Source organism: Muscardinus avellanarius, assembly GCF_963383645.1.
Source record: "Muscardinus avellanarius genome assembly, chromosome: 3".
Taxonomy (NCBI): Eukaryota; Metazoa; Chordata; class Mammalia; order Rodentia; family Gliridae; genus Muscardinus; species Muscardinus avellanarius.
Window position 1 is genome coordinate 46,173,135 of NC_137788.1, and position 27,931 is coordinate 46,201,065.

Consider the following 27,931-nt stretch of genomic DNA (forward strand, 5'->3'; position numbering starts at 1 on the left):
AGAGTCTCACTTGACCATACTTAGATCAATACTTTTTTGCTGTGCTGGAGACTGAACCCAGGGCTTTGTGCATCCAGGCACATACTCTACCATTGAGCCATAATAGCCCCTTGCCCTGGATTAATACATTTGTGTGTGTGTGTGGTACTGGGACTGAAACCCAGGGGCATTCTACCTCCAAGCTACAACCCCAGCCCTATTTTTTAGTCTTTATTTTGAAATGGAGTCTCACTAAGCTGCAGAGGGTCTAAGAACTTGAGGCTGGCTTCAAACCTGTGATCCTCCTGTCTCAGCCTCCCAAGTACTAGGATTACATGCATATGCCACCCTGTCCAGCTTGGATCATACTTTTAATGAAGTAGAACAGAAGAAATAAAATTTCAGGTAGAAAGGAGACACATTGGGAAGGGAAGATAAAGTTTTAAAACATAAATTCTTCAATTAACAGACCTTGGTTATTCTTAAAAAAGCCAAACCCATACCTTTAAATCATAATAGGCTGGCTTGGAAAGTTCCTGCAGCAATTCTTCTTTGTCTGCCTCCAGGAAGATCTCCCAAAGAACTTACACCTTCCTGCCTCTGCTCCCCCTGCCCTGAGGAGTCCTGTCCCAAAAGGAATTCCCACCTTTTGTGATCCAGAGCTCTTGTAAGTACAGCTCTGGAGAGCTCTTTGCCATTTTGGGTCATTCTAGAGCAGCTCTGGGGCAGCCTTGCAGCTCTTGCTTCTCTCTCCCTGCAGTGGCTCTCATGCTCTGGAGATGGCCACTGGACATGTATCTTACTTAAAGCCTCTGCCTTTATCTTTGACTAGCACATGTTGGAATTCCTTCACCATGAAAACCATGAACCCACAGAAGTTCTTGTGTTGCCCATGACACTTTCAAGAGGAAGGAAGGCATCTCATTTGAAAAGCAAAGAAAAATAAAGCAAAGGGAAGGTGGGAGAATAGGACAGTTGTGTGGCTGGTTGTTCCTTCTTTTTTTTTTTTTTTTTGTGGTACTGGGGTTCCTGGAAGCCCTCCTACCTCTGGGCTACACTCCCAGACCTATTTTATTTTTGGAAACAGGGTCTCCTAAGCCAGCGCGCGCAGCTGGCTTCGAACCTGCGTGATCCTCCTGTCTCTGCCTCCCAAGCGCGGGGATTACAAGCGTGCGCCACCACGCCCGGCATCGGTTGTTCCTTCTATCTACATCTTTTTTGTGTCACTGTTTTTATAAGGGAGGCCTTTCCCAATAGTGGGTTCTCAGACTCCTGCAAGACTGTAGTTTTTTCTCCATGGTACTGGGAGCGGGGCATTCTACCTCTAAACTGTATCCCCAGACTAATTTTATTTATTTATTTATTTATTTATTTATTTATTTATTTAGCAGGTCTGGGAAAGGAACCCAGGGACATTCTACCTCTGAGCTACACCCACAACCCTATTTTTTATTCATTTTGAAACCGGGTCTCCCTGAGTTGCAAAGGGCCTAAGTAGCTGAGGCTGTCCACGAACCGCGATCCTCCGGTCTCAGCCTCCCGAATGCTGGGATTACAAGCATGCGCCATCACGCCCAACTTTTATTTATTTCTTTTTGAAACAGGGTCTCACCAAGTTGGAGAGGCCTTCACTAAGTTGCTGAGGCTGGCCACAGACCTGCTAGCCTCCTGTCTCAGCCTCCCAAGACCACAGCATCTTGTGTGTTTTTCCCAGTTTGCTTCACTGGATGCTTCACAAGTCAATCTGTGCTTGATTAAGGAACATCAAGTATGTACTACAAACAGAAAAGACAACTGGGTCTGCCAAGCTATTTCTGTGTGTGTGTGTGTGTGTGTGTGTGTGTGTGTGTGTGTGTGTGTGTCTTACCAGGGATGGAAGCCAGTGACATTCTATCACTGAGCTACATCCCCAGCCCTATTTTTTATTCTTTCTTTCATTCATTTATTTTTTAATTTTTTTTGCAGCACTAGGGATGGATCAGGGGCATTTTACCTCCAAGCTACACCCTCAGCTCTATATTTTATTCTTTATTTTGAAACAAGGTCTCACTGAGTTGCAAAGGACCTAAGTTTAGCTGAGGCTGGCAGCAAACTGCGATCTTTGGGTCCCAGCCTCCCAAAAGCTGGTATATTATAAGCATGAGCCACCATGCCCGGCTTTTTATTCTTTATTTTGAAACAGGGTCTCACTAAGTTGCAGAGGGCCTAAGTAGCTGAGGCTGGCTGTGAATCTGAGATCCTCCTGTATCAGCCTCCCACAAGTACTGGGATTACAAGTTTGTGCCAACATGCTTGGCTTATTTCTATCTTATAATTTTTGTCACAATAACAAGAGACAGTGCCTGGCAATGACTGGTAATTCCTCTTCCTTTCCCCCATCTGGATACGTTTACAGCATTCTAGCCATTTCTTCTCCAAATATAGACAAACTACTTTTAAAACCCCAAACCTATATTTTGTGACCACAGTCTTACTTGGTCAGCTGTTAACTATATTTTCTTCTAACTCAGAGAAGTCTGAAGCCATGAGGTGCATGTATGACTCACTCCTCAGTCAGACACCCAGACTGCAACTGTAAGGATGCTCTGTTTAAGTACTGGCTTGCAAATTTAGCTAAAATTTTGCAGAATGACACTGAATCACATTAAGATTCTGGTGTATAGCTGGGCATGGTAGGCACAGACACCTACAATCCCAGTACTTACGAGGCTGAGACAGGAGAATTGCAGGTTTGAAGCCAAATCTGTGGAACTTAGTGAGACCCTCAGCAACTTAGTAAGACCCTGCTTCGAGATTTTAAAATAAGAAGGGCTGGGGATGTAGCTCAAAGGCAGAAAGCCCCTAGGTTCAATCCTCAGCACCACCAAAAAAAAAAAAAAAAAAAAAGATTCTGTTATCTGCTATCACTTATTTTTACATCTGTATTACCATTATGTAATATGGTAATACCAGTTTTTGCCAAGTGAAATCTATACTTAATTCTATATATTACAAGAATATAACTGTCAAAACAAAAAGTTTTGCTGGGAGTGGTGGGGTATGCTTGAAATCCCAGCATTCGAGAGGCTGAGACAGGAGGATCACAGTTTGCGAACAGCCTCAGCTACTTAGTGAGGCCCTTTGCAACTCAGTGTTATATGGTAGGAGACAGAATAGTTCGTCCTTCTTTTCTGGGTTAGTCAGCAGAAGGAGGGAAGACCAGGAAAATCATATACTCAAATTTCAGCATATAATTATTCAAATAAAATTTTAATGATTTCAGTTCAATACACCCGAAAACGTAGTGTCATTAAACAGCATTTTCTGCTAAATTTCAAATTGCAGATTTGTGGGCCATTTCTGAGCAGAAGCATCACATCCTACTAAGTATCCAATTTATTAACTAAGATAACTTGACAGTATTGTGGCAGGAGGTGGGGAAGAACAGTGATCAGCTCATAAAATTTGGCCAAAAGAAAAACAAAACAAAACCAAAACCAGTACAACTAACAAGGTAGCTATAGATATTAGTAAAATAAAAATACAACCCCAAATGCCCATGTCTTAAGTTACTAGGAAAAAAAAATACAGGTAAAGTTACAGCAAATGCAGTCATCACAGATTTGGGTAACTTTATTTGCACTTTATAGTGATTTTTTAAGGCCTATATCCAATGAGACCATTTTAAAAAGCTCTATGAGGAATGGAAATGTAGGTGTCTATGACACCTTTTAAAATGAAGCTTAAATTTCTGAATGAGCAAGATTCACTTTTGTAGGTAGAGGCCCTGCTTCTTCATGATCTTCAGTCTTAGCTCGTACAACCACAAGAGAAGAAGCTGGATATCTGCTTAGCTTTTGTTCATTCACAAATTCCATGTCACCATAGATACTCAGCTTCTGCGAAAGAAAATCAGCGTACATCAGTAATTTGGATAATTACAAACCTCTCCAAGTAAGTTTCCAAATAATAATTTAATCTATCAATATTTGATAAAAATAATTCGATAAACATCTTTGATAATGAGGACTGTTTTTACTTAAAGTGTTATAAAATGTAATCCAACTCTCTGTAGATGTCAAAAACACTTTTCCACACATTAAACTTAAAACCCTTAGAGTCTAACAAACGAGTACAATAGTACTTTGGAGACAGAATAGAACTCCAGTTTATTTCATTTGGATTTGGTGCCAATGAACATTATTCTATAGTTAATTACATAAATAACTTTCTTAGCTGGTGTGGTGGCACAAATTGTAATCCCAGTACTTGGGAGACTGAGACAGGACAATTGCAGGTATGAGGACAGCCTCAGCAAGTACTAAGACTCCCATCAACTTAGTGAGATCATGAGGGCTGGGGATATAGCTTGGAGGTAGAATGCCCCTGGGTTTAATCCTCAGTACCACAAAAAACAAAACAAAAAACCTCCAATTATTTTTTTTTTTTTTGTACTGGGGATTGAACCCTGGGTCATTATACCTTCAAGCTACAACCATTAGATTTTTTTAAATTTTTTTATTGGTGCATTATATTCATACATCATAATGGGGTAAAAAACTTGTGTGGACATACATGACCATTAGATCTTTTATTTTTATTTTTGAAACAGGTGTTCAAAATAGGTGTTTTTTAAAAAAATTTGAGGGTGTCCTTGAACCTGTGATTCTTCTGTCTCAGCCTCCCATGTACAGACAGGGATTACAGGAGTGCACCATCATACCCCGATTTAAACTTTCTGTTCTTGAAAGCTAAATTAAACCATTAAATTATAGCCTTTTCCCTAAACAAAATCCTTTACCTTAAAAGTTATGTTTGAGTTAATTTTTTTTTAACTTTTACTGATGGTGACATAATGCATGTGGCACTTGGTGGGCTTCCCCTGACTCCCTCCCTATACAGGGTGTCTAGATTGATACATATATACATAAAACCAATGGAAGTGTCTGAGTCAATTAAATCTCAATTCGAAGATAAGAACTTAAAATAAGTCTTCTGTCCCTTGGTATCAGCTACCAGAACACAGTAACTCGGAACTGAATATTCCACTCTGGTTGCTTCTAAAGAAATAAAAACTCAAAATTTGTGGCACTTAATTTAAAAATTTAGTGGTTCTATAAGACTTTTCTTCTATATACAACCTTAGAAACTGGTACCAACAGTTCTCTTCAGTCTCAGAGAATCAAGGAGAGACACTTTACTCAAGTCAATCAACGCAAATGTCACTATGGTAATTAGCATTACAGATAACTTGAAATGATGATTCTTGTGGCGCAAACCTGTAATTTTCATGTGTGCCAACCTCAACCAGATTAAAACCAATGCATCTTCTCTCATTCTATTAGAAGAGAGGCTTGTTTCTCTAGCTAAATAAATTAGGCACTTCAAATGGTTTATCACATAGCTCAGTCTCTGGATGGCCCAAGGGTTAGAATTAAATTTACCTCAGAGGGAACATACTGCTCTACAGCTGTAGCAACAGCCGCACAACAAATCCACAGCAACACCATCACTGAGAGGACAAGAGTTGTGGTTAAAATCCAACCAGAGTTACTGAAAGAAAAAAAAGAAAAAAAAAGAAAAACTAGTCATATTACAATTTCATAATATAAAAAATTAGAGAATGTTAATAATAATTAAGGTCAACCAACATTATGTACTTACTGGAAAACACACAAAAAAGCTTAATGTGCTAATTTACAACTTTGGCAACATGTTCATAGAAGGAAATACAATGTTAATACCTAGTGTATTAGGGTGATAGAATGCTCTTTCCCCCGTTTCTAAAGTTTCTGCAGCTGGGCATGGTGGCACATGCTTGTAATCCCAGCATTCGGGGAGGCTGAGACAGGATGACTGCAGTTCACTGATAGCCTTAGCTACTTAGTGAGGTCCTTTGCAACTCAGTGAGACCCTGTTTCAAAGTAAAGAATAAAAAATAGGGCTAGCCGGGCGTGGTGGCGCATGCTTGTAATCCCCGCGCTTGGGAGGCTGAGATAGGAGGATCACACAGGTTCGAAGCCAGCCTCAGCTACTTAGTGAGGCTCTCAGCAACTTAGTGAGACCCTGTTTTCAAGTAAAATATAAAATGGGTCTGGTAGTATAGCTCAGAGGTAGAAAGCCTCTGGGTTCCACCCCCAGTACCACCAAAAATAAAAAATAAATAAAAAAAAATAAAAGGGCAGGGGATGTAGCTTGAAGGTGGAATGCCCTTGTTCCACCCCCAAACCCGAAAAAAAAAAAAATAGGGCTAGGTGTGTAGCTCAGAGGTCGAATGCCCCTGGGTTCCATCCCCAGCACTGTCAAAAAAAAAAAAAAAAAAAAAAAAAAAATTTCTGCATCATGGCTGCATAGTTTTTATAAATAATGACAATAATAATAAAATCAGACACACTGGCTTTCTACAAACTTAAACTAAATTATTGTCAAGAGTATTTTCTTTTTCTTATATACGTTTACTGGTGCATTATAGTCTCATATCATAATGTAGTTTACAGTGATGGTGATAACATGTACACAGCACTTGGTAGGCTTTCTCCCCTACCACCCCCTGCCTCCCCATTCCCTTCTCCCCACAGAGGATATTGAGAATGACACAGGTATTTTCACATATTCACGCAAAGTCAATAGAAGTGATTCTTTCATCCATTGGTCCTCCCTCTCTCTACCCCCTTTCCCTACACCACCTCCCTGTCTGTCTCCACTGGATTTTCTCTTCCATTATCTGAAGTCCCTCTAGTATTCTGATTGCTCTCTAGCTTCTGGATATGAGAGAAAACATGACTCTCCACTTTCTGTGACTGGCTAATCTCACTGAATAGTCTCTAGGTCCATCCATTTTCCTGCAAATGACATTACCTTATTATTTTTGTGTATGTGCTACGGGGGATTGAACCCTGAGGCATTCTACCTTTGAGCTACATCCTCAGCTCAATTTTATTTCTTATTTGGAAAAAGGGTCTCTCTAGGTTGATGAGAGTCTCACTACTTGCTGAGGTTGTCCTTGAATCTCTGATCCTCCTGTCACTGCCTCCCAAGTACTGGGAATATAGGCGTGCGCACCAAGCCTTGATTTTGTTCTTCTTTATTGCTGAGAAGAATTCCATTATGTGTATATCCCATAATTTTGTAATCCATTCATCAATTTTTTTTTTCAGTACTGGGGATGAAACCCAGGGGCATTCGACTTCTGAGCTACACCCCCAGCCCTATTTTTTATTCTTTTTTTTTTAAAACAGGGTCTCACTAAGTAGCTGAGGCTGGCCGTGAACCCCAAATCTCCTGTCTCAGCCTTCCAAATGCTGGGATTATAAGCATGCACCACCCCACCTGGCTCTCCATTCATCTATTAATGAATACACCTATGTTTGTTCCATTAATTTAGCTATTATGAATTGTGTTGCTATAAACACGGATTTGCATTTATTTTTATAATTTTCTGATTTCAGTCCCTTTGGAAAAATACGCAGAAGTGGTATAAATAGAATATTTTCTAATTACTAAATAAGGCAAATAAGTGTTTTATAAATTGAATAGACATATAAATGTCATGTATTATTTTTGACAAGGTATTACAATGATACTTTAAGAAAACTCATTATCTCAAAAACTTAAGGTAAAAGCTGAGCATGGTGGTGCATGCTTATAATACCAGTACTTGGGAGGCTATAACAGGAGGAAGATCACAGGTTCTTAGCCAGGCTCAGCTACTTAGTGAGGCCCTCCACAACTTAGTGAGATCCTGTTTCCAAATAAAGAATAAAAAAATAGGAATCCTAGCATGGTGGTGGATGCTTTAATTCCAGTATTTGAGAACCTGAGACAGGAGAATGCAGTCTGCAGACAGCCTCAATTTGTGACTTAGTGAGACCCTGTTTCCAAATAAAGAATAAAAAATAGGGCCAGGGTTGTTGCTTGGAGGTAGAATGCCCCTGGGTTCCATCCCCAGTACTAAAAAAAAAAAAAAGAAGAAAAAAAGAAAAATGGGCTGGAGATGTAGCTTGAAGGTAGAATGTTCCAGGGTTCAATGCCTTGTATTGAAAAAAAAAAAAAAAAACGTTAACGTAAAGAACAGGTAAGTTCATGGTGGTGCATGCTTATAATCCCTTCATTTGGGAGGCTGAGACAGGAGGACTGTGGTTTGCAGCCAGCCTCAGCTACTTAGGCTCTTTGCAAATCGGCAAGACCTTGTTCCAAAATAAAGAATAAAAAATAGGGCCAGGGATGTAGTTTGGAGGTAGACTGTCCCTGGGTTTCATCCCAGTACTGGAAAAAAAAAAAAAAAGAATAGCTAAGTTTTGAAATAAATTTTTATAAGGTATTGAACCTAGGGGCATTCTACCTCCAAGGTATATCTCTTGCCCTTTTTTTTATTTTGAAACAGGGTCTCACTGAGGCTGGCCTTGAACCTGCAATCCTTCTGTGTCAGCCTTCCAAGTTCTGGGATCACAGGTGCAGGGTGTCATGTCTGGCTAATAGGTTTGAATTTTTTTTGTGTGTGTATTGGGGATGGAACCCTTCTACCTCTGGGCTACACTCCCAGACCTATTTTTAATATTTTATTTGGAAACAGGGTCTCTTAAGCCAGCAAGGCTGGCGTTGAACCTGTGCTATCCTCCTGTCTCCGCCTCCCAAGCATGGAGATTACAAGTGTGTGCCACCACGCCCAGCGGTTTGAATTTTAATACAGTGCAACACCATGCCCAGGAACCATTCATTCATACTTGAAATCAGAACTTAATTTAAATGTCTGGAGAAGCACATTTCTTAACATTAATCAAGAAATCCTAACAAGAATGCTCTTATATTGTGGGGAAACCCCAAATATTTGTTTGGGCTTACTAAATTAGCAAGAGAGCAAAGAAGAAAAAAGATTGGCCAATGGGTACACAGTACAGTGAGATAGAAAGAGTAAGTTCTAATGTTCTATGGCATAGTAGGGTGCAATAAATAGTGATATATATTCCAAAATACTAGAAGAGAGAATTTTGAATGTTTCACCACAAAGAAATGATAAATGTTTGAGGTAATGAATACGATAATTTCCTAATTTAATTATTATACATTGCATACAATGCAATGTGTCAAACATCACATTGTATCCCACAAATTTGTACAATTATGTATAAATAAAAATAGCAATATGACCAGGAAAGGTGATGCATGCCTATAGTCCTAGTACTTGGAAGGCTGAGACAGAAAAATCACAGGTTCAAGACCAGCCTCAGCAACTCAGCAAAACTGTTCCAATATAAAAAATAAAAGAACCCAGGTGTAGTGGTGCACTCTTGTAATCCCAGTGCTTGGAAGGTTGAGACAGGAGGATTGCACAGGTTCAGCCAGCCTCAGCTACTGAGTGAGGCTCTCAGCAACTTAGTGAGACCCTGTTTCCAAATAAAGTATAAAATAGGTCTGGGAGTATAGCCCGAAGGTAGAAAAGCCCCTGGGTTCCAACCCCAGTACCACCAAAAATAAATAAATAAATAAATAAAAATAAAAAATAAAAAGGGCCAGGTATGGTGGCGCATGCTTGTAATCCCAGCATTTGGGAGGCTAAGACAGAAGAATTGTGGTTCACGGACAGCCTCTGCTACTTAGTAAGGCCCTCTTGTAACCCAGTGAAACCCCATTTCAAAATAAAGAAAAATAGGGCTGGGGATGTAGCTTGGAGGTAGAATGCCCTGGGTTCAATTCCCAGTACCGCAATCAATAAATAAATAAATAAATAAATAAATAAATAAATAAATAAATAAATGAATAAATAAAATGGGCTGGGGTATAGCCCCAGAGGCAGAATTCCCCTGGGTTCAATTCCCAGTACCAAAAAAAAGTAGTAAGCATACTACCTTCTAAATACATTACTCAAAAGTACAAGTTTGGAGGCTGGGTGTGGTGGCGCATGCTTGTAATCCCCGCGCTTGGGAGGCAGAGACAGGAGGATCGTGCAGGTTCGAAGCCAGCCGCGCGTGCTGGCTTAGGAGACCCTATTTCCAAATAAAAATGTAAAACAGCATCTCATTGAGTTGCAGAGGGCCTCAATAAGTAGCTGAGGCTATCTGCTTACTGTGATCCTCCTGTCTCAGCCTCCCAAATGCTGGGATTACAAGCATGCACCACCACGCCTAGCATTATTCTTTTATTTTGAAACAGGATCTCCCTAAGTTGCAAAAGGTCTAAATTCCTGAAGATGGCCTAGAACCTTTTATCCTCCCTTTTCAGCCTCCTAAATACTGGGATTACAAACTTGCACTGCTATACCTGGTCAGCTACCCTGTTTTAGATATAAAAGAAAAAGCCGGGCGTGGTGGTGCACGCTTTTAATCCCCGCATTTAGGAGGCAGAGACAGGAGGATCGCGCAGGTTTGAAGCCAGCCGCGCACTTCGAAATAAAATGTAAAATAGGTCTGTTTCCAAATAAAAATGTAAAAACAGGTCTGGGAGTGTAGCCCGGAGGTAGAAGGGCTTCCAGGAACCCCAGTACCACCAAAAAAAAAAAAAAAAGTACAAGTTTGGAAGGGAAAAGACAAAAAATATATATATTTTTACTTTTGAGCTGCTAGTATAATTTTCAAATAATAAAAAAGGAATGTAACTCTCTGATAAACCAGATTTTATCTTCAATAGACATAAGGAAAATACATACAGAGAGAGGCATCTTAAAAAGCCATCACTTTCTCCATCTTCAAGATAGTTCCTGTGTGCTTGTGAACTTCTCATTTGCAGATCTGCTGAAATAATAAGGTGTACATTTATTATATCCCATATTCTAAAATCTAGTCTCATATGACTATACCTAGCTATATACATTCTATAGATATCTAATTGTTTTTATAAGTATTATCTGACATGTCTCATAATATGTATAAAGTTCCTTTGGTACATCAAAATCCAAATACATAGCCAGGTCTGGTGGTGCACACTCGTAATCCCAACATTTGGGAGGCTGAGACAGAAGGATCGTGGTTCGCGGACACCCACAGCTACTTAGTGAGGCCCTCTGCAACTCAGTGAGACCCTGTTTCAAAATAAAGAATAAAAAATAGGGCTTGGGATGTAGCTTGGAGGTAGAATGCCCCTGGGTTCCATCCCCTAGTACTTCAAAACAACAACAAAAAAACCATATTCTCCCACATTATAGGCTTCCTTTTTTTTTCCCCCCCGGTATTGGGGATGGAACCCAGGGACATTCTACCTCCGAGCTACACCCCCAGCCCTATTTTTTATTCTTTATTTTGAAACAAGGTCTTAATGAGTTGCAAAGGGCCTCACTAAGTAGCTGAGGCTGTCCGCGAACTGTGATCTTCCTGTCTCAACCTCCCAAATGCTGGGATTACAAGTGTGCACCACCACACTCGGCCTTATTTTCAAATTCTTATTGACATTGATGCTGTTTAACTACTTGTGGGCTTGAATGATACAATCTGGTTTATAATAATCAAAGATGGCCTTATGTCCTATTATCTACCCATTCCCACCCACCAATATAATCAGAGAGTAATTAAGTTAGTATCTAACATAGGTAGTTAGTAAAACTTAAATGGTAATACCTCTGCTTTAGAATTTTGTTTTTTATTCCTATGAATTAAATTTTACTTCTAGTACAGAGAACATAGAACAAGGGACTCAAACTTTGAGGGTAGTTTCAATATTTAGTTAATTCACTGGGTAATACCAGAATGATTACTTCATAATCAAAGCATCCTCAGAAAAACACAAAGTGATTTTGAAGTATTGGTTCTCAAGTGTGGTCCCCAGACTAGCAGCATCAGCGAATGTGGAACTTGTAAGAAATGCAAATTCTCAGATCCTTTCCTGAACCAGCAGTTTGGAAACTGGAGGTGAAGCAGCTATGGCTGCTAATCCTTTCATCCAATCTATTTACTATAAAACTTACAGGACATTTTGCTTAGAGATGATTCTTTCAAATTTGTCGTCTCTTGCTCCAACTGTGGCGCATACTGAATTTCTGGTTTAGACTAAAATGACAAATGAAAGCAGCTAAGTCATTTGTACTTTGTATGCTTCCTTTTCCAGTAGCAAAGTCTATAAATATTTAAACTGAGAAAAAGTAACAATAGTATAAAAAACAAGACACATTAACTCTCATATATTTTAATTACACTTCTGGAGCATTAAATCCGGGGCATTACAAAGAAACCATTATTCAGTTTTAACTTCCCGATGATATTTTTCTTTTTTTGTGGTACTGGGGATTGAACCCAGGGGCATTCTACCTTTGAGTTAAACCTCCACCCCTATTCTTTATTTTGAAACAGGGTCTCACTAAGTTGCAGAAGACCTCACAAGTTGCTGAGGATGGCTTTGAACCTGTGATCCTCCTGTCTCAGCCTCCTAAGTACTGGGGATTGCAAGTGTGCAGCACCATACCCGGCTCCTGACAATATTTTTTTTAGAAGAGGAAAAAAAGAGCAGCAAATTATGATATATAATACTGCATTAAATACAGTATCTTGCAGAAATCTTTGTGTGTGTGTGTGGGGTACTGTGGATAGAACCCAGAGTCATTCTACCTCTGAGCTATTTCCCCAGCCCTATTTTTTATTCTTTATTTTAGAACAGGGTCTCACTAAGTTGTGGAGGGCCTCACTAAATAGCTAAGTCTGGCCACAAACCCGTGATCCTCCTGTCTCAGCCTCCCAAGTACTGGGATTACAAGTGTGAGCCACCATGCCTGGCTACAAAAATGAATTCTAATTCTAGCTAATTAGGAATAATTAAGCTGACTGCCAAAACTTTAGGCTGAACACATATTATCTCTGTTTTCATTATTTGAAACATTCCATTCTTTTTCTAAGTATGAGCAATTCATAACTTACAAGCAAACACTCCATTTGCATTTTTATATAGTTTTGGTCTTCTGGAATCACATACTAGGCATATAGTATGCCACTCAAGCAATAATTAAAAGGTATACTTTATTACCTTAGAGGAAGACAGTAATCTGTGGATTGGTAAATTTGAGGAATTTACTGAATTAAAAGAAAGACAGCATAGTAGGGTGGTATATGGGCCTTGGGGCTTAAGTGTCCTAAATTTGAAGCCTAATTCTGTTACTAGCAGCATGATCTTGAACAAATTAAACTCTTAGCTTCCTCATCAATAAAAGAGTCAATACAACCTCATAAGGTTGTCTGAAGATTTGAGATAATATATTTGGCTCTCCATATATCCACAGGTCCCACTTCTTTGGTTTCTGCATCCACGGATTCAATCAATCATGGATAAAAAATATTTGGAAAAAATCTATCTGTACTAAATATGTACAGACTTTTTTCTTATCATTAAACAATGCAGTGTAACAATTATTTACACAGCTTTTACATGGTGCTAGGTAATATAAGTAACCCAGAGATTATTTCAAATACATTCATAAGCCACTTAATGTTTAAGTCAACAAAAGTCTGCATATTTGACAGCAGTCCCATAAGATTTTATTGCTTAGTTTAAGTACACTCCTTGATGTTCACACAGTGAACTTGCCTAACAAGGCACTTTACAGACTGTGTTCCCATTGTTAAGTGATGCATGACGTACATGAGAGAATGTGCAAAGATTACATCATTTTATATAAGGGTCTTAAGCATCTTCAAATTTTAGTATCTACAGATGGTTCTGGAACCAATTTCCCAAAGATACTCAGGGACAACTACATATGTAAAATGTCTACTACAACAGAAACTTGTAGGAACAGCAGCTATTATCATATCACAAGTAAATGATTAGATAGGAAAAAAGTTAATACTCAAGCAGGCAAAAACAATTCTTCAATAATAAATATGAAGAAAAGCACTATAAACAACTAAGTATTGTGTCATTATTGCTTTTCTCTGACAGTCATCTACTATCTTCCACTATTTATGTTCAAAATATATTGTTCTTATCTCCTATATCTAAAGATTTCATTTTAACAGCAGAGCATGGTGGGGCACTTGGGAGGCTGAGACAGGAGGATCACAGGTTTGTGGCTAGCCTCAACAACTTAGTGAGACCCTGTTTCAAAATAAAAAAGAAAGGATAAAACTGGATTAGGGGTGTAGCTTAGAGGTAGAATGCCCTTGGGTTCCATCCCCAGTATCACACACAGAAAAATAATTTCATTTTATCATTACTGCCATAAAATTTAGAAAACTCTAGAGTAATGGTAAGAACTAGAGTTTAGATAAGGCTTCACAGGGGCCAAAGAAAGGGCATCCTGATACTTAATGTTTTCATGAAGGCCAAAAAGGTAATTATTATTATTTTGGTACTGGAGGTTGGACCCAGAGACAGTCTACCTTTGAGTTATATCTCCAACCCTACTTTATTTTATTTATTTTTATTTTTTTATTTTTTATTTATTTTTATTTATTTTACCTATTTTATTTTTTTAAAGAAAATCTCACTAAGTTGCTGGGGTGGCTTTAAAACCTGGGATGCTCCTGTCTCAGCCTCCCAAGTACTGGCATTGTAAGTGTACACCAATATACCCGACTCCAGATAGGTAATTATTATTTGATGATAAATATTTGTGACTGAATACATAGTCATATGCCAAGACATGCATTTAAGATGCATTCATTTACTATTGTTGGTATTTAGATGAAACTATGAAGCACAGTTGTCACCTGGAATATAACTATTTTTCCATCATCAGCTTGTAGATAAAAAGTCCATGAAGAGGTTATGAAGCTCTGTGCAGAGTCCATCACGTCACTCCAGAATGACCTCACCAGAGTTAGAGGGAAGAGAAGATGCATTTTTGGCATCAGGGACATGAGCTAAACAAACAAAATATTTAAATCATGAGAAATATATTTATTTATTATATATGTACATTCAAGAGAACAACATAGTCAAGATTCCTCAAATCCTTACTGAGACACGCTCTACATAGTCATGTAAATTTACTGTAATCATTATTAAACTCTTAGTTATCTATAACAAATTAACTATGGTAAAGTTTAAAATCCCAGGCTACTTTAATTGTTACCAAACATGTCACCTATATCAGAATAAAAGGCTTTTGAGTCCAATAAAAAATAAGGAGATTCTTAAGATTTGATGAGCTAAGTACTAGTCTTCAGAGGCAGGATGGAAAAGGTCAAGCATACCATTCTCATCTTTAATGCTTTCAGGTAGAATGCTATAGTGTAAAGCATGCTATAATGAATGCCACTGGAAAAAAAAAAGGGAAAATCAAAAGAACATATGTAGCCAGCATGGCAGCCCATTCCTGTAATCCTGGTAACACGGAGGCTGAGACAGGTGGATCCCAGGTTCAAGATAAAAAATAAGCCAGGTGTGGTGGCACACGCTTGTAATCCCCGCGCTTGGGAGGCAGAGACAGGAGGATCATGCAGGTTCGAAGCCAGCCGCGCGTGCTGGCTTAGGAGACCCTGTTTCCAAATAAAAATGTAAAAATAGGTCTGGGAGTGTAGCCCGGAGGTAGAAGGACTTCCAGGAACCCCAGTACCACCAAAATAAATAAATAAATAAATAAATAAATAAATAAATAAATAAATAAATAATAAAAAAATAAAATTAGGGCCAGGGGTGTAGCTCGCCCATCAGTACCAAATCTGATAACTGGTTGAGGAAGTATTTTATGAGCTGAATACATGTAGTGGCACTACTGGTAAGATTTTAACATTAATTGGTATCATCTGTCTAATTCTGACTTATTTGACAGCACTGGGCCTCTCCAGAGCACAAGGGCAAGATGCCACTTATTGAATTATAGGGATAAGTTGCTGAGACTGGCTGCGAACCTGTGATCCCGTCTCAGCCTCCCAAATACTAGGATTACAGGTGTGTGCCACCATGCCTGGCTGCAGTTATAATTTTATTTATTTTTATTTTATTTTTTTTTGTGGGTCTGGGGATGGAACCCAGGGGCATTCAACCTCTGAGCTATACCCCCTGCCCTATTTTTTTTTTTTTAATTCTTTATTTTGAAACTGGGTCTCACTGAGTTGCAGAGGGCCTCACTAAGTAGCTGAGGCTGTTCGCAAACTGTGATCCTCCGGTCTCAGCCTCCTGAATGCTGGGATTACAAGCGTGCGCCACCATGCCCGGCTTGCGGTTATAATTTTAAAGAGTTCAGGGACCATGTGTGTTTTAATCATCAATGTATACCTGTATTTATCTGAATATTTTACTTAGGACAGAGGTTAAACACAAGTTGGTATGTGTATATGGTGAGAGGCACCTAATCCAAACTGGGGTGAGATAGTCAAGAAGATTTCATAAAGAAAATGACACTTGCTTAGAGTCAAGGAATAGAAGGGCATATGGGGAGTAGAAGAAATAGACATATGAATTAATGTGTCATTCATATATATATATATATATATATATATATATATATTTATTTGGTGGTACTGGGATGGAACCCAGGGGCCTTCTACCTCTGGGATACACTCCCAGACCCATTTTATGTTTTATTTGGAAACAGGGTCTATTAAACCAGCTGAGGCTGGCTTCGAACCTGTGCGATCCTCCTGTCTCAGCCTCCCAAGCACAAGGATTACAAACGTGCGCCACTATGCCCGGCTAATGTGTCATATTTTAAAAATTAAGAACTTTTCAGGATATATATAGTTAAGAGAAAAGGAATTTAAACATTTAAAGTGTTAATGGCTCTTAAACATTTGAAAACATGTACAATATTTTGTAAAATACTAAAAAAAAATCACCGAATTATTTACTTTAGAAGGGTAATTTTTATAATACATAAATTACATCTCAATTTAAAAAAATGGGTACTAATTCCATGGAGGGCAATTTGGCTGTTTCTCAAAATTAAAAATACACATGCCTCTTATCTCAGCAACCCTATTCCTATGATTTTATTCCATAGGTCTATTTGCAAATGTATACAACATATAATAACATCATTCAGATTAGGTCCTGGCATGTGGCACACACCTATAATCCCAGTACTTGAGAGGCTCATATAAGAGGATAGCAAGTTTGAGGACCGTACATGGTAATTTAGTGAGATCCTGTTTCAAAACAAAAATAAAATGGGCTGGGTATCTACCTCAGAGGTAGAGCACCCCTGGGTTCAATCCCCAGTATCCCCTCTCTCAATATCTGAACCAACCTATATGCTCACAAATAAGGAACTACTTAAATAAGTGACACATCCACATGGAATACTATTTGACAGAAAATGAATATAAGCTCATTATGTGTACTCATATTTACAAAAAGCATATATGCATATCTTGTATATGCATAACATACCTCTGTATTTGTAATGTTGACTATATAACAGAGGAAACTGAGTTTTGTATTATGTGGCTATATTTCCTATGTAAAAATTAATAAAATTAAGAAGCTTTTCCCAGTATGTTTGGAGTATAAACTATGAGGAGTAGGATTTTTTTTCCCCCCAGTACTGGGGATGGAACTCAGGGGCATTCTACCTCTGAACTATACTCCCAGCCCTATTTTTAATTCTTTTATTTTAATTTAATGTTTTTGTGGGTCTGGGGGTGGAACCTAGGGCCATTCAACCTCCGAGCTACACCCTCTGCCCTATTTTTTATTCTTTATTTTGAAACCGGGTCTCACTGAGTTGCAGAGGGCCTCACTAAGTAGCTGAGGCTGTCTGAGAACCGTGGTCCTCCAGCTTCAGCCTCCCCAATGCTGGGATTACAAGCGTACGCCACCACGCCCAGCTTTTATTCTTTTATTTTGAAACAGGGTCTCACTAAGTTGTGGAGGGCCTCACTAAGTAGCTGAAGCTGTCTGCAAACCACAATCCTCCTCCTATATCAGTCTCCCGAACACTGGGATTACAAGCAGAATGCTGGGATTACAAGCGTGCGCCACCACGCCCGGCTTGACAAGCAATTTGAATTTAAATCTATATGTAACTGTGAGCTACTGAATTATGTTAAGATAGAAGAATGACATAATATTTGCACTTAGGAAAAAAATCAAGTTCCAGAGTAAAGGATGCAAAAGAAATAGTTAATGTAGAAAAATAATTTAGAAGTTAATTTAGCAATATTGATAAGAAATGATGATTATCTGGGGCTGAGGGTTTAGCTCATTGGTCGAGTGCCTACCCAGGATACTAGGCCCTGGGTTTGATTCCCAGAATCCCTCTGCCCACCCCCACAAGAAACAATGATGATCTGATTTAAGGAAATGGCAGCTGGGATAAAGAAAAAGCATTCAAATGTCAATTTCTCTTTATGCTCAGTTTTTTCACAAGTAAAATGGGGATTCTGTCACTGGACATGAGGAAAAACAAAATGAGAATATAGAAGTAAATATAATTTTTAACAGAAACACTCATAATATAAAAGTAGTATTCAATTGACTTTTGCACTTGCAAACATACTTTTGCTTGATGAAAACTAAACATAAAATATAATTGTAAAATAAGATTAAGTGGATGATAAACACTTGAAGCAATACAAGTAAAAACTATCTAAGCAAGCAATTTTAAAAGGCAATGTTGTTTCTTACTTGTTCTTGTCTTAACTCAGCGAAAGGCAGCTGATTCTGGCAACCAAGATGGCAAGCATATTGCTCATCAGATTGGGAATATGCTTCTGTACAGGCTGAAAGAGAAAAACGGTTAAATTTTATAAAGGAGGGGTAAAGGAGAAAGGGAGAAAAAGGGATTTGGCATTTTATAAAAAAATTCTTATAGTTAAAAAACATCAAGCTAGGCGTGGTGGCACACACTTGTAATCTCAGCATCTGGGAGGCTGAGACAGGAGGATCCGGGTTCACAGCCAGCCTCAGCTACATAGTGAAGCCCTTTGCAACTCAGTGAGACCTTATTTCAAAATAAAGAATCAAAATATTGGGCTGGGGGTGTCGCTCAAAGGTAGAATACCCCTGGGTTCCATCCCTAGTATCACATACACACAAAAAAATCTCATCAATATTAATTTAAAAATCTGGTAATAGTAGAAAATATACTATTTTAATAGAATTCCATATTATCTCCCTCTCACAAACTAAGTGCTTCGTGTATACATCTATTAATTAGACACCCAGGCTTTGGCTATATGATGACATTCATATAGGGCACAGATTCCTAAATTTAAAAAATTACTCAGCATCTTCCTAGGCACTTACTCTGCCCTCTTAGTTTTTCTTTTCCCCCAGTACTGTGAATTGAACTCAGAGCCATTCTACCTCCAAGCGACACCACCAGCCCTATTTTTTATTCTTTATTTTGAAACAGGGTCTCACTAAGTTGTGGATAGCCTCACTAAGTAGCTGAGCTGGCTTCAAACCTGTGATCCTCCTGTCTCAGCCTCCCAAGTACTGGGATTACAAGTGTGTGCCACTATACCCGGCTCTCCCTTAGTTTTATTCAACAGCCCCCAGTTGCGACTGAGGCTATAACTATCACCTGAATTGTTCCTGCATCCCCCTCCTCTGGGCCAGTTTCATCCACTTTGGAAATCTATGAGATGGATCTCATAGCTCTGGTTTATGTTATAAAATAACCATTGGATTGGTGTCCTAAGAATGTCATTGGAAGTTTTAGCTCCATTTGCTGGCTATATCCTGGTATATAACTTCTGACTACTGATTTTTATAGGTCTAAAATGGAAATAACACCGCGTACTATAGGAGTTGAAAAAAATAAGATTTTAGTCACTTACACAAATATTTAAAACTTGTGTTAAGAAATGAATCATTTAGTTGAGAAACAAAGGTATGAACATGGCAAGGGAAAAATAAAATGCAAGTCTGGCATTCTAAATTCTAAGAAAACTGAATTAAAAATGTTCTACAGCAGGTAATTTTAAAAGTGGAATGGGTCTCTATCAGATATAATCTGCTCTGTTTAGTTCATTGAAGCATTCTCTTCCTTATGTTATAATACTTTACTTCTATAACAATTTTTCCCATCCAATTTAGTCATGCAGTTGTAATGCACTTCTCAGAGGTGCTGGATATTAAGCTGAACAGCATTATGCACATACAAAGATAGATAGGAGGCTGAGCCAAAACATAAGGTTACAATATTATAGAAGACTAAATGGGAGCCATGGCATAGTGATAGTGCAAAAGGTACCTCTTGCCACATGAAATGAACTGCAATAGAGAAAATTCCATTATACTTCTTTAAAAAGCTAAATGTCTATTGTTTCCTGATTATAGGTTTCTTTTAATAAACCCATCTCTTTCAGTAAGGTAAGAACAGTGGTTTAACAGGTGTCAAAGCCTCTGGTTACTTCTTTTACCAGCATGACTAATAAAGAATACACTATTATGTCCTGAGTCAAAGGCCTGATTCAGTAAAAACCTTCAAGTAAAGTCAACTAACCTATGATTGAAAGGCTTAGGAAAATTACACTATGAAAAAGTAGTGATGAATTATAAGTAGGATAATTACTACTGCATTTGTCTACACAGAATGCTTAGTTAAGTAAAAGGGTCCTATCCATAGTATATGATAAACATTGTCTCAACAAACAGATGAAATTTAAAGCCCATGAAATTTCTACCAGGAGCTATTAAGACTCTAAAGTCATAATCATTATAATATGCTGAATAACTAATTTTAATAGCATTTTACTGCTAAGGAAAATGCATAAAAAATGTAACACAACTCAAAGGAAAACAACAATTTCATACATAGCTGATATCATTAGCATAGCATCTTACCAGATTCGCATTCCAATTTGGTCTGATTTAAATCAATTCCATCATCCACAAACTGACAAATGGAAAACAGTCTACAACCTCTCTGACATGCGTACAACTCCTCTTCCTGGAGAGTTTAAGAACAGGGAAGATTACCAAAAAGTAAGATTTTTCTCTCAGATAAAATAAGGTCAAGAAGAAAACAAATTTAGTAGAATTTATTTTAGACCATCCTAAGTTTTATAACTGAAAGAAAAAGAATGATAGGAGCCAGATAATAACCAGGATCTGTGCAATATAAAGAGAGTTTTAGTTCTTTATTTTAAAAGTGAAACCAAGGAAAAGCTCAGTGACTAAAAATGCCATCCATTTCCCATATTCTGAGGTCACAATGTGTGGTTGGAAAAATTGAAAATAAAAATAACAATGACATAACCAAAACCCTCACAGAGGTAGGAAGGAGTAAACCAAGTACCCTATACCAACGGCATGCCTGTGTCACATGCATGTTTACATACAGTCAGGCTTTGTCATAACTAGCTTCAGGTGGGACACAGTGCTATCAAGGCTCTGATAAAGTGAGGTATACATCTATAAAAATGCCTGTATGGAAGGATTTTTAACTGCAAACACAAGCAAAGCAATGGAATAATGTATGGGAAAGGCTGCAATCAGTAATCAAATCTTTTAGGTGCGTAACTGCACAAGTTACTTTCCTGGCTGAAGTCTGTTTTTTCATTATGAAAGGAGACAACAGCTATTATGTCCAAACTCCTTAGTAATTCTTGAAGATAGGTACTCCGAGCATAGTGCCTGAGACACAGAAAATGCTTAACAAATGGTAGCAGTGTTAATCATAATAACAAACTTTAAAAATAGAAAACAATAATTGCAAGCATCATTGTATGTGTAGGAGCTCAAAATAGGATGGTTCTTTATTACTGGAAAATATTACCTGCTTAATATTACCTATTAACAATGTCATCAATGTTTTTTTTTTTTTCTTTGATAAAACAGAAGTATTTGAAACAAACTAGTGCATATGGGGAAGCCCCACAACTTACTGTGTGATCCACTGTGTACAAACTGGCAGGTACCTAATAAGGAAACAGCATGTGCATATACCAGTTAGCAACTAAAGGAATACAATGGTATGCATTTTGTCCCAGCAGAGGAATTAGTAAAATTAATGCAGCAGCAACAATCCGTAGGAAAAGATGGCTGCAAGTCTAATATTAAATAAGCTTTATTAAACAACTTTGCAGGTTGCACACTTTTACACTGCAGTTCTAGCTGCATTTATTGTTAAGGTGAAACGGAAAGAATTTTAACAATTCGGATAAATTTCATACCCTAGTAGTTTCTGCAGGCTTTGTACAACAGTGAAAGAATTCTCTTGTCTTTGGCGCCAACGTAATCTTTATATTGCACAGAGGAAGCTCATTAGCATGAGCTATACCACATGCCATTTCATTTTCAGATATGCTTTTCTTTGTTAAACCAACCCAAATAGTCATCCAGTACCAATTTCAGAAAACTGTTATGACCTGGTAGAGTCTAGGTTCAGGAATCATGCCTGGTTGGAAGCTGGGCCTCACCACTTATTCTGTATAGCCTTGGGCAGTTTCCTTAACCTCTCTGAGCCTCAGTTCCTCTGTTGTAAAATGAAGACATGAATCTCTTATATCAATCCTGAATATTAGGCCTATATACTTATATCCAAAATGGCCTTGTTATGCTGCAGTATCTAATAAACAGACAATAATATATTTAATGAACACCTACAATGTGCCAGGTACCATGTTGATAGTGCATTATACAACACCAGGAACAGAGTAGGCACTCAGTTGGTAGGTACTGAGAATCATATCCTTATTCTAAGTATTTCACTTTCTATATAATATTAGTATTCCAAGTACAGCAAATATTTCATGCTCTATGTATCCCAATTGACTGGCAAGCTTTTATAAAATATACCTCCTTTGATACTAGGCACGAGGAAGTAGTGCTTCTCAACAAACTGAATACCAGCTAAGTAATTAGAAGGCATCTCAGTGATACTTCCTATATATTTTATATGCGTATCTTGTCCTCAGCTAAGTCAAGCTATTTTCTCCTTATTCAGCACTACTAATATTATAACTACCAAAATGAACTTATATAACAGAAAAATAATTACCTATGGCTGTGTGTTAGGCACAGTGCTAAGAGTATCACACATATAGTCTTCAATCCTCACATTAGCATTGCAAAGTGTGAGGTTTTTGTTTTTTAATAAGTGACAAAATTAAGTTATGAGAAGTTAGGTTATCATCAAGGACACAAAGATAGTAATAGTGGAGCAGGGAATGGAGCACAGGCTTGCAGGGTTCTAAAACCTATATCCTGTTAAAAAATAACCACAGCTGAGCGTGGTGGCACAGGCTTGTAATCCCAGCATTTGGAGGCTGAAACAGAAGGATCACAGTTCCCAGACAGCCTCAGCTTCTTAGGCCCTCTGCAACTTAGGAGAGGCTGTTTCAAAAAAAAAAAAAAAAAATAGGGCAGGGGGTGTAGCTCAGAGGTCGAATACCCCTGGGTTCCATCCCCAGACTTACACACACACACACACACACACACACACACACACACACACACACCACAGTGGTGCACACCTATAATCCTAGTACTTGGCTGAGGCAGAATCTCAGGTTCAAGGAGAGCCTCAGCAACTTAGTGAGAATTTTTTTTTTTTTCGTGGTACTGGGGTTCCTGGAAACCCTTCTACCTCCTGCCTACACTCCCAGACCTAGTTTGTACTTTTTATTTGAAAACAGGGTCTCCTAAGCCAGCACACGGGGCTGGCTTCGAACCTGCGAGATCCTCCTGTCTCCGCCTCCCAAGCGTGGGGATTACAAGAGTGCACCACCACGCCTGGCATAGCAAAATAAAAACAGCTGTCAGGGTATCTAAGAGTTAGAATACTCCTGGGTTCAATCTCCAATACCACAACAAAACAAAAATGGCCACACTGAGCTGGTACAGTGGCACATGCCTGTAATTTTAGTACTTGGGAAGATATGACAGGAGGACTACATGTTCCAGGCCAGTGGCACAGTAACTTAGTGAGACCCTGTTTCAAAATAAGAAGGAAAAAAAAAAAAGTAAAAAGGACTGGGAATGTTGCTCTGTGATCACCCTCCACCCCCCAAAGTTCAATCGTCAGTACCAACTATACACACAAACACACACATTCATTCATGCTCATTCTGTCTCTAACCACATTGGCTCTAATTAGCTTTTTTTTGGGGGGGGGTACTGGTGATTGAACCTCGGTGTGTTCTACCTCTGAGCTACACTCCTTATTTTTTATTTTTTGCAATACTGGGGATGAAAGCCAGGGGGCATTCTACCTCCAAGCTACACCCCAGCAATATTTTTTATTCTTTATATTGAAACGGGGCTTCACTAAGTAGCTGAGGTTGGCCATGAACCACGATCCTCTTGTCTCACCCTCCCAAGTACTGGGATTACAAGTGTGTGCCACCACGCCTGGCTCCCTATTTTTTATTTTTTGGTACTGATGATTGAGAATGCCCAGAGGCATTCTACCTCCTAGCTATGCCCCCAGCCCTGTTTTATTTCTTTATTTGAAAACATAGTTTCACTAGATTTCTGAGAGCCTCGCTATGCCACCAAGGCTGGCTGTGAACCTGCAATCCTGTCTCGACCTCCCAAGTACTGGGATTACAAGTGTGAACCACCACGCCCAGTGCTATTTTTTTATTTTTGAAACAAGGTCTAAATTGCTGAGGTTGGCCTAGAACCTGTGTTCTTCCCGTTTCAGCCTTCCAAGTACTGGGATCGCAGGCGGGTGTCACCATGCCTGGCTGCTGCTGCTTCTCCTCCCCCACTCCCTCATAGTACTAGAGATTGAACTCAGGAACATTCTATCTCGGAGCTATACCCTCAGCTCTATTTTATTTCTTATTTTGAAGCAGAGTTTCACTAAGTTGTGGAGGGCTCTGCTAAACTGCTGAGGCTCAGCTTCCCAAATATTAGGATTATAGGCACAGACCACCACACCCAGCTTAATGCCTGGCTTCTAATTAGCTTTTTTTTTTTTTTGCAGTACTAGGGATGAAACCCAGGGGCATTCTACCTCCAAGCTACAACCCTAGCCCTATTTTTTATTCTTTATTTTGAAAAAGGGTCTCATTGAGTTGCAAAGGGGCCTCACTAAGTTAGCTGAGGCTGTCTGCGAACCGCAATCTTCCAGTCTCAGCCTCCCAAATGCTGGGATTGCAAGCATGCACCACCATGCCCAGCTTAGCTTTGTTATTAACATGAATTATGTCTCTTATATTTGAACCCAAAGAAATTATGCAATTGCACTTTTGAGGACAAAGGATAAAATAATAATAATTTAAAAATAACTACTTACAACAGGAAAAGTATCCAATTTTCTTGCAAAAAATACTAAATTCTTTGTGTGTATGTTTGTGTGTTGGGGTACTAGGGATGGAACCCAGGGGAATCCTACCTTTGAGCTATACCAGCCCTATTTTTTATTCTTTATTTTGAAGCAGGGTCTCACTGAGTTGCAAAGGATCTTAGTAGGTAGCTAGGTAGCTGAGGCTGTACATGAACCAAGATTCTCCTGTCTCAGCCTCCTGAACACTGTGATTACAAGTGTGTGCTAAATATTGAGTCATTAAAATGAGATTTCTACTTGTCAGTTACAAGTATCATTAGATCAAGAGAGGCCATGTGAACCTGCAAATTCAACTAATTTCTTACAATACACTGTTTTTTGTTTTTTCCTGAACTGGGAAGCACAATAATTCGGTAGAGGGCCAAGAGAAACCAGCAAAATAAATATCTATAATGCAACTTTATTAATAGGTGGCAGCAGAGATTAGCCAGTTTGAGTACTGAATTCCTATTCCATTCTTTTTTAAATTTTTATTTATTTTTTGGTGGTATTGGGGATGGAACCAAAAGACCTCAACCTCTAGGCTAATCCCCAGACCTATTTTTTTTTCCTTTATTTTTTAACAGGGTCTTGCTAAGTTGCTGAGGCTGCCTTAGAACCTGCAATCCTTCTGTCTCAGCTTCCCAAGTACTTGGATTATAAGCATGTGCCACCATGCCCAGCTTTTTCCACTACTTCTTGGTTATGGGACCTTTGGCAAGTAACTTAACTTGTCCAAGCCTCAAATTCCTTCACTGTAAAGTTGTACTTTGCAGGGTTATTGTAAGAATTAGAGATAATGGCATAATAAATCCCCTATCACAGTGGCTAGCAAGTATTTTAAGTCTGGTCATATAGAGAGCCAGATGATTCAGAGTTCCTGGTAAAAATATGAGTAAAAATAAACGAGTAAACATGATATCACTATCACATCAATTGCTAGGAAAACATGGATATTCTAAAAGTACCTAATGGTTCCCAGTATGTATATCCTTTCAAATTACTTAATTATTTCCTAAGCATTCTGCCTCAAACTATAAATTTACTAGAAAAAACTCAAAAAATAAAACAACAGTGGGGTAATAAAAAATAAATCTCAGCCTAATTCTAGGCCAAATCAATATGTGTGTGTGTGTGTGTGTGTGTGTGTGTGTGTGTGTGTAATTAGGATTTGATCCCAGGGGCATTCTACCTCTAAGGTACACCCCCAGTACCTTTCTATTTTTTATTTTAAAACAGGGTTTCACTAAGTTGCTAAGAGTACTAGGTTGCTGAGGCTGTCTTCCAACCTGCAATCCTCCTGTTTCAGTCTCCCAAATACAGGAATGTGCCACCACATCTGGCTCCAAATCACTATTATAAATGAGTTTTCTCATAGAAGCCTATTGATGTGAAGTTTGTAAGAAGAGAATAATGTAATTTGGGGCAGGATTCACTTATTTAAGTCTGGAACTCAGAATTTCTCATTTCTTTTGATTGATATGTTAATCTGACTCTGGAAATTTTAGAATAATCCCATCTCTTGCACTTTTTTAAAAAATGATATCCTCTTGTAATGTAAGTAAACAAAATACAGGAAGTGACATCATTTAGAACTTTTCATTTCAAAGACCTCAAAGCACTTGCCAATCTGGAACATCCTAAAGTCACTGGAACTGTCCTCGTAGCCACTCTGTAGTTGAAGAGGGCAAGAGATCTAACCACAATGGCTAAGCAAATAGCATATTGGAGTCAAAGGAAAACAAGGAGAAATGGACCAGTAACATCAGCAAAAGTGCTTATAAAGTAAGGTTGAGGGGGGAGCTTACACCCAAATTACATATGGTCAAGGTGCAAGGAGTCACACCAAACAATTTTGAATGTTGAGTAAACACAGTTCTTAAGAAGCTGAAAACCAACTTGAGAAGGGGGACAGAATTAAAAGCAAGTCAGCAGCCAGAGGCTGGGGGAGGCGGCGGGGAGTGAGTAGGGTCACTTTTCTAACCTGAGGGCAGTCGCATTTCATTACCCACTCCACAGATTCTGTTTTCTGCACACCGACTGGTCAGTTTTATGAAGGCAGAAACCTAACTGCTTCTTCTCTAAGACACTCCAGTCCCTAATGGCACATACTAACATAGACCGAAGCCTTCCTGTGCGTCTCACAACTCCTGGGGCTGTTTAACACTTTACAGACTACAGTGGAATTGTCTACTTGTCACTGAATCCCCGGACACACTGCGCTCGCAGCCCTCGAGGCGATCAATGAGCACCGGCTGTGAATCAATCTTTTGTGGACTCTGCATCTGGGTCTCCCTCTCCACACCCCTGAGGCTCCTTGCTGGGGAGGACCCGCAGCCATCTGTCTGCTCCTTCCTCTAAGCGCTCGACTCCCCAGCTGTCCCGCGAGCTCCCCGAGGAAAGGGCTCGCGTCTTTCTCATCTTTGTGTCCCCAAACCTATCATCGAGGGGTGCAGCACAAACTTCCGGTAATAAAAGAAGGAGCAGGGTGCAGGCAGAATTAGGGAGGAGACAGGGGCTGCAGGCGGGGGATGAAGTGTGGACTCGCCGGCAGGTTTCCGGAGCCGACAAGGGTGCGGGGAGCCGAGATGGGCGGCGACGAAGGGTGGAAGCCCGGTTTGGACGGGCCCTACCTTCGGGTAGGTGTGCAAGGGGTAGGTCAACTGACAGGCCCGGTGGCAGGACGCCGTATCACCCAAGACCGAGTCAAACGCTTCAGCCGAAGCGGTTCCCGAGCCCCCGGCCAGGGCCACGGTCAGCAGCAGCAGCGGCGGGAGCCCCAGCTGGGCCCGGAGCCAGAGCCTCCCCTTCGGCGGCGCCATTTTGTTCCCCTCTGTCAGAGCAGCTCGGCTTGTTGCTGTTTTCTTTTCAGGATTTCTCCTCCTTCCGGGC

The 27,931-nt window shown here is 39.3% G+C and overlaps 1 protein-coding gene across 5 annotated transcripts; it reads right to left on the bottom strand.

Moving 5' to 3' along the window:
* Window positions 1-3,701: 3,701 nt before the first annotated feature.
* TMEM59 (transmembrane protein 59) lies at window positions 3,702-27,861 on the bottom strand (the record flags this gene model as incomplete). Of its 5 annotated transcripts, none has more annotated exons than XM_080692821.1 (9): window positions 3,702-3,857; window positions 5,403-5,511; window positions 10,601-10,682; window positions 11,852-11,933; window positions 14,583-14,735; window positions 18,442-18,536; window positions 20,608-20,713; window positions 21,651-21,683; window positions 27,673-27,861. In XM_080692821.1, the coding sequence occupies 9 exons, from the start codon at window positions 27,859-27,861 to the stop codon at window positions 3,702-3,704; spliced, it is 1,005 nt and encodes a 334-aa protein (XP_080548947.1). The 5 variants fall into 5 exon arrangements, with proteins under 5 accessions (XP_080548947.1, XP_080548946.1, XP_080548949.1 ...); XM_080692820.1 differs by having other exon boundaries at window positions 10,601-10,685; XM_080692823.1 differs by lacking the exon at window positions 21,651-21,683.
* Between the last annotated feature and the right edge of the window lie 70 nt (window positions 27,862-27,931).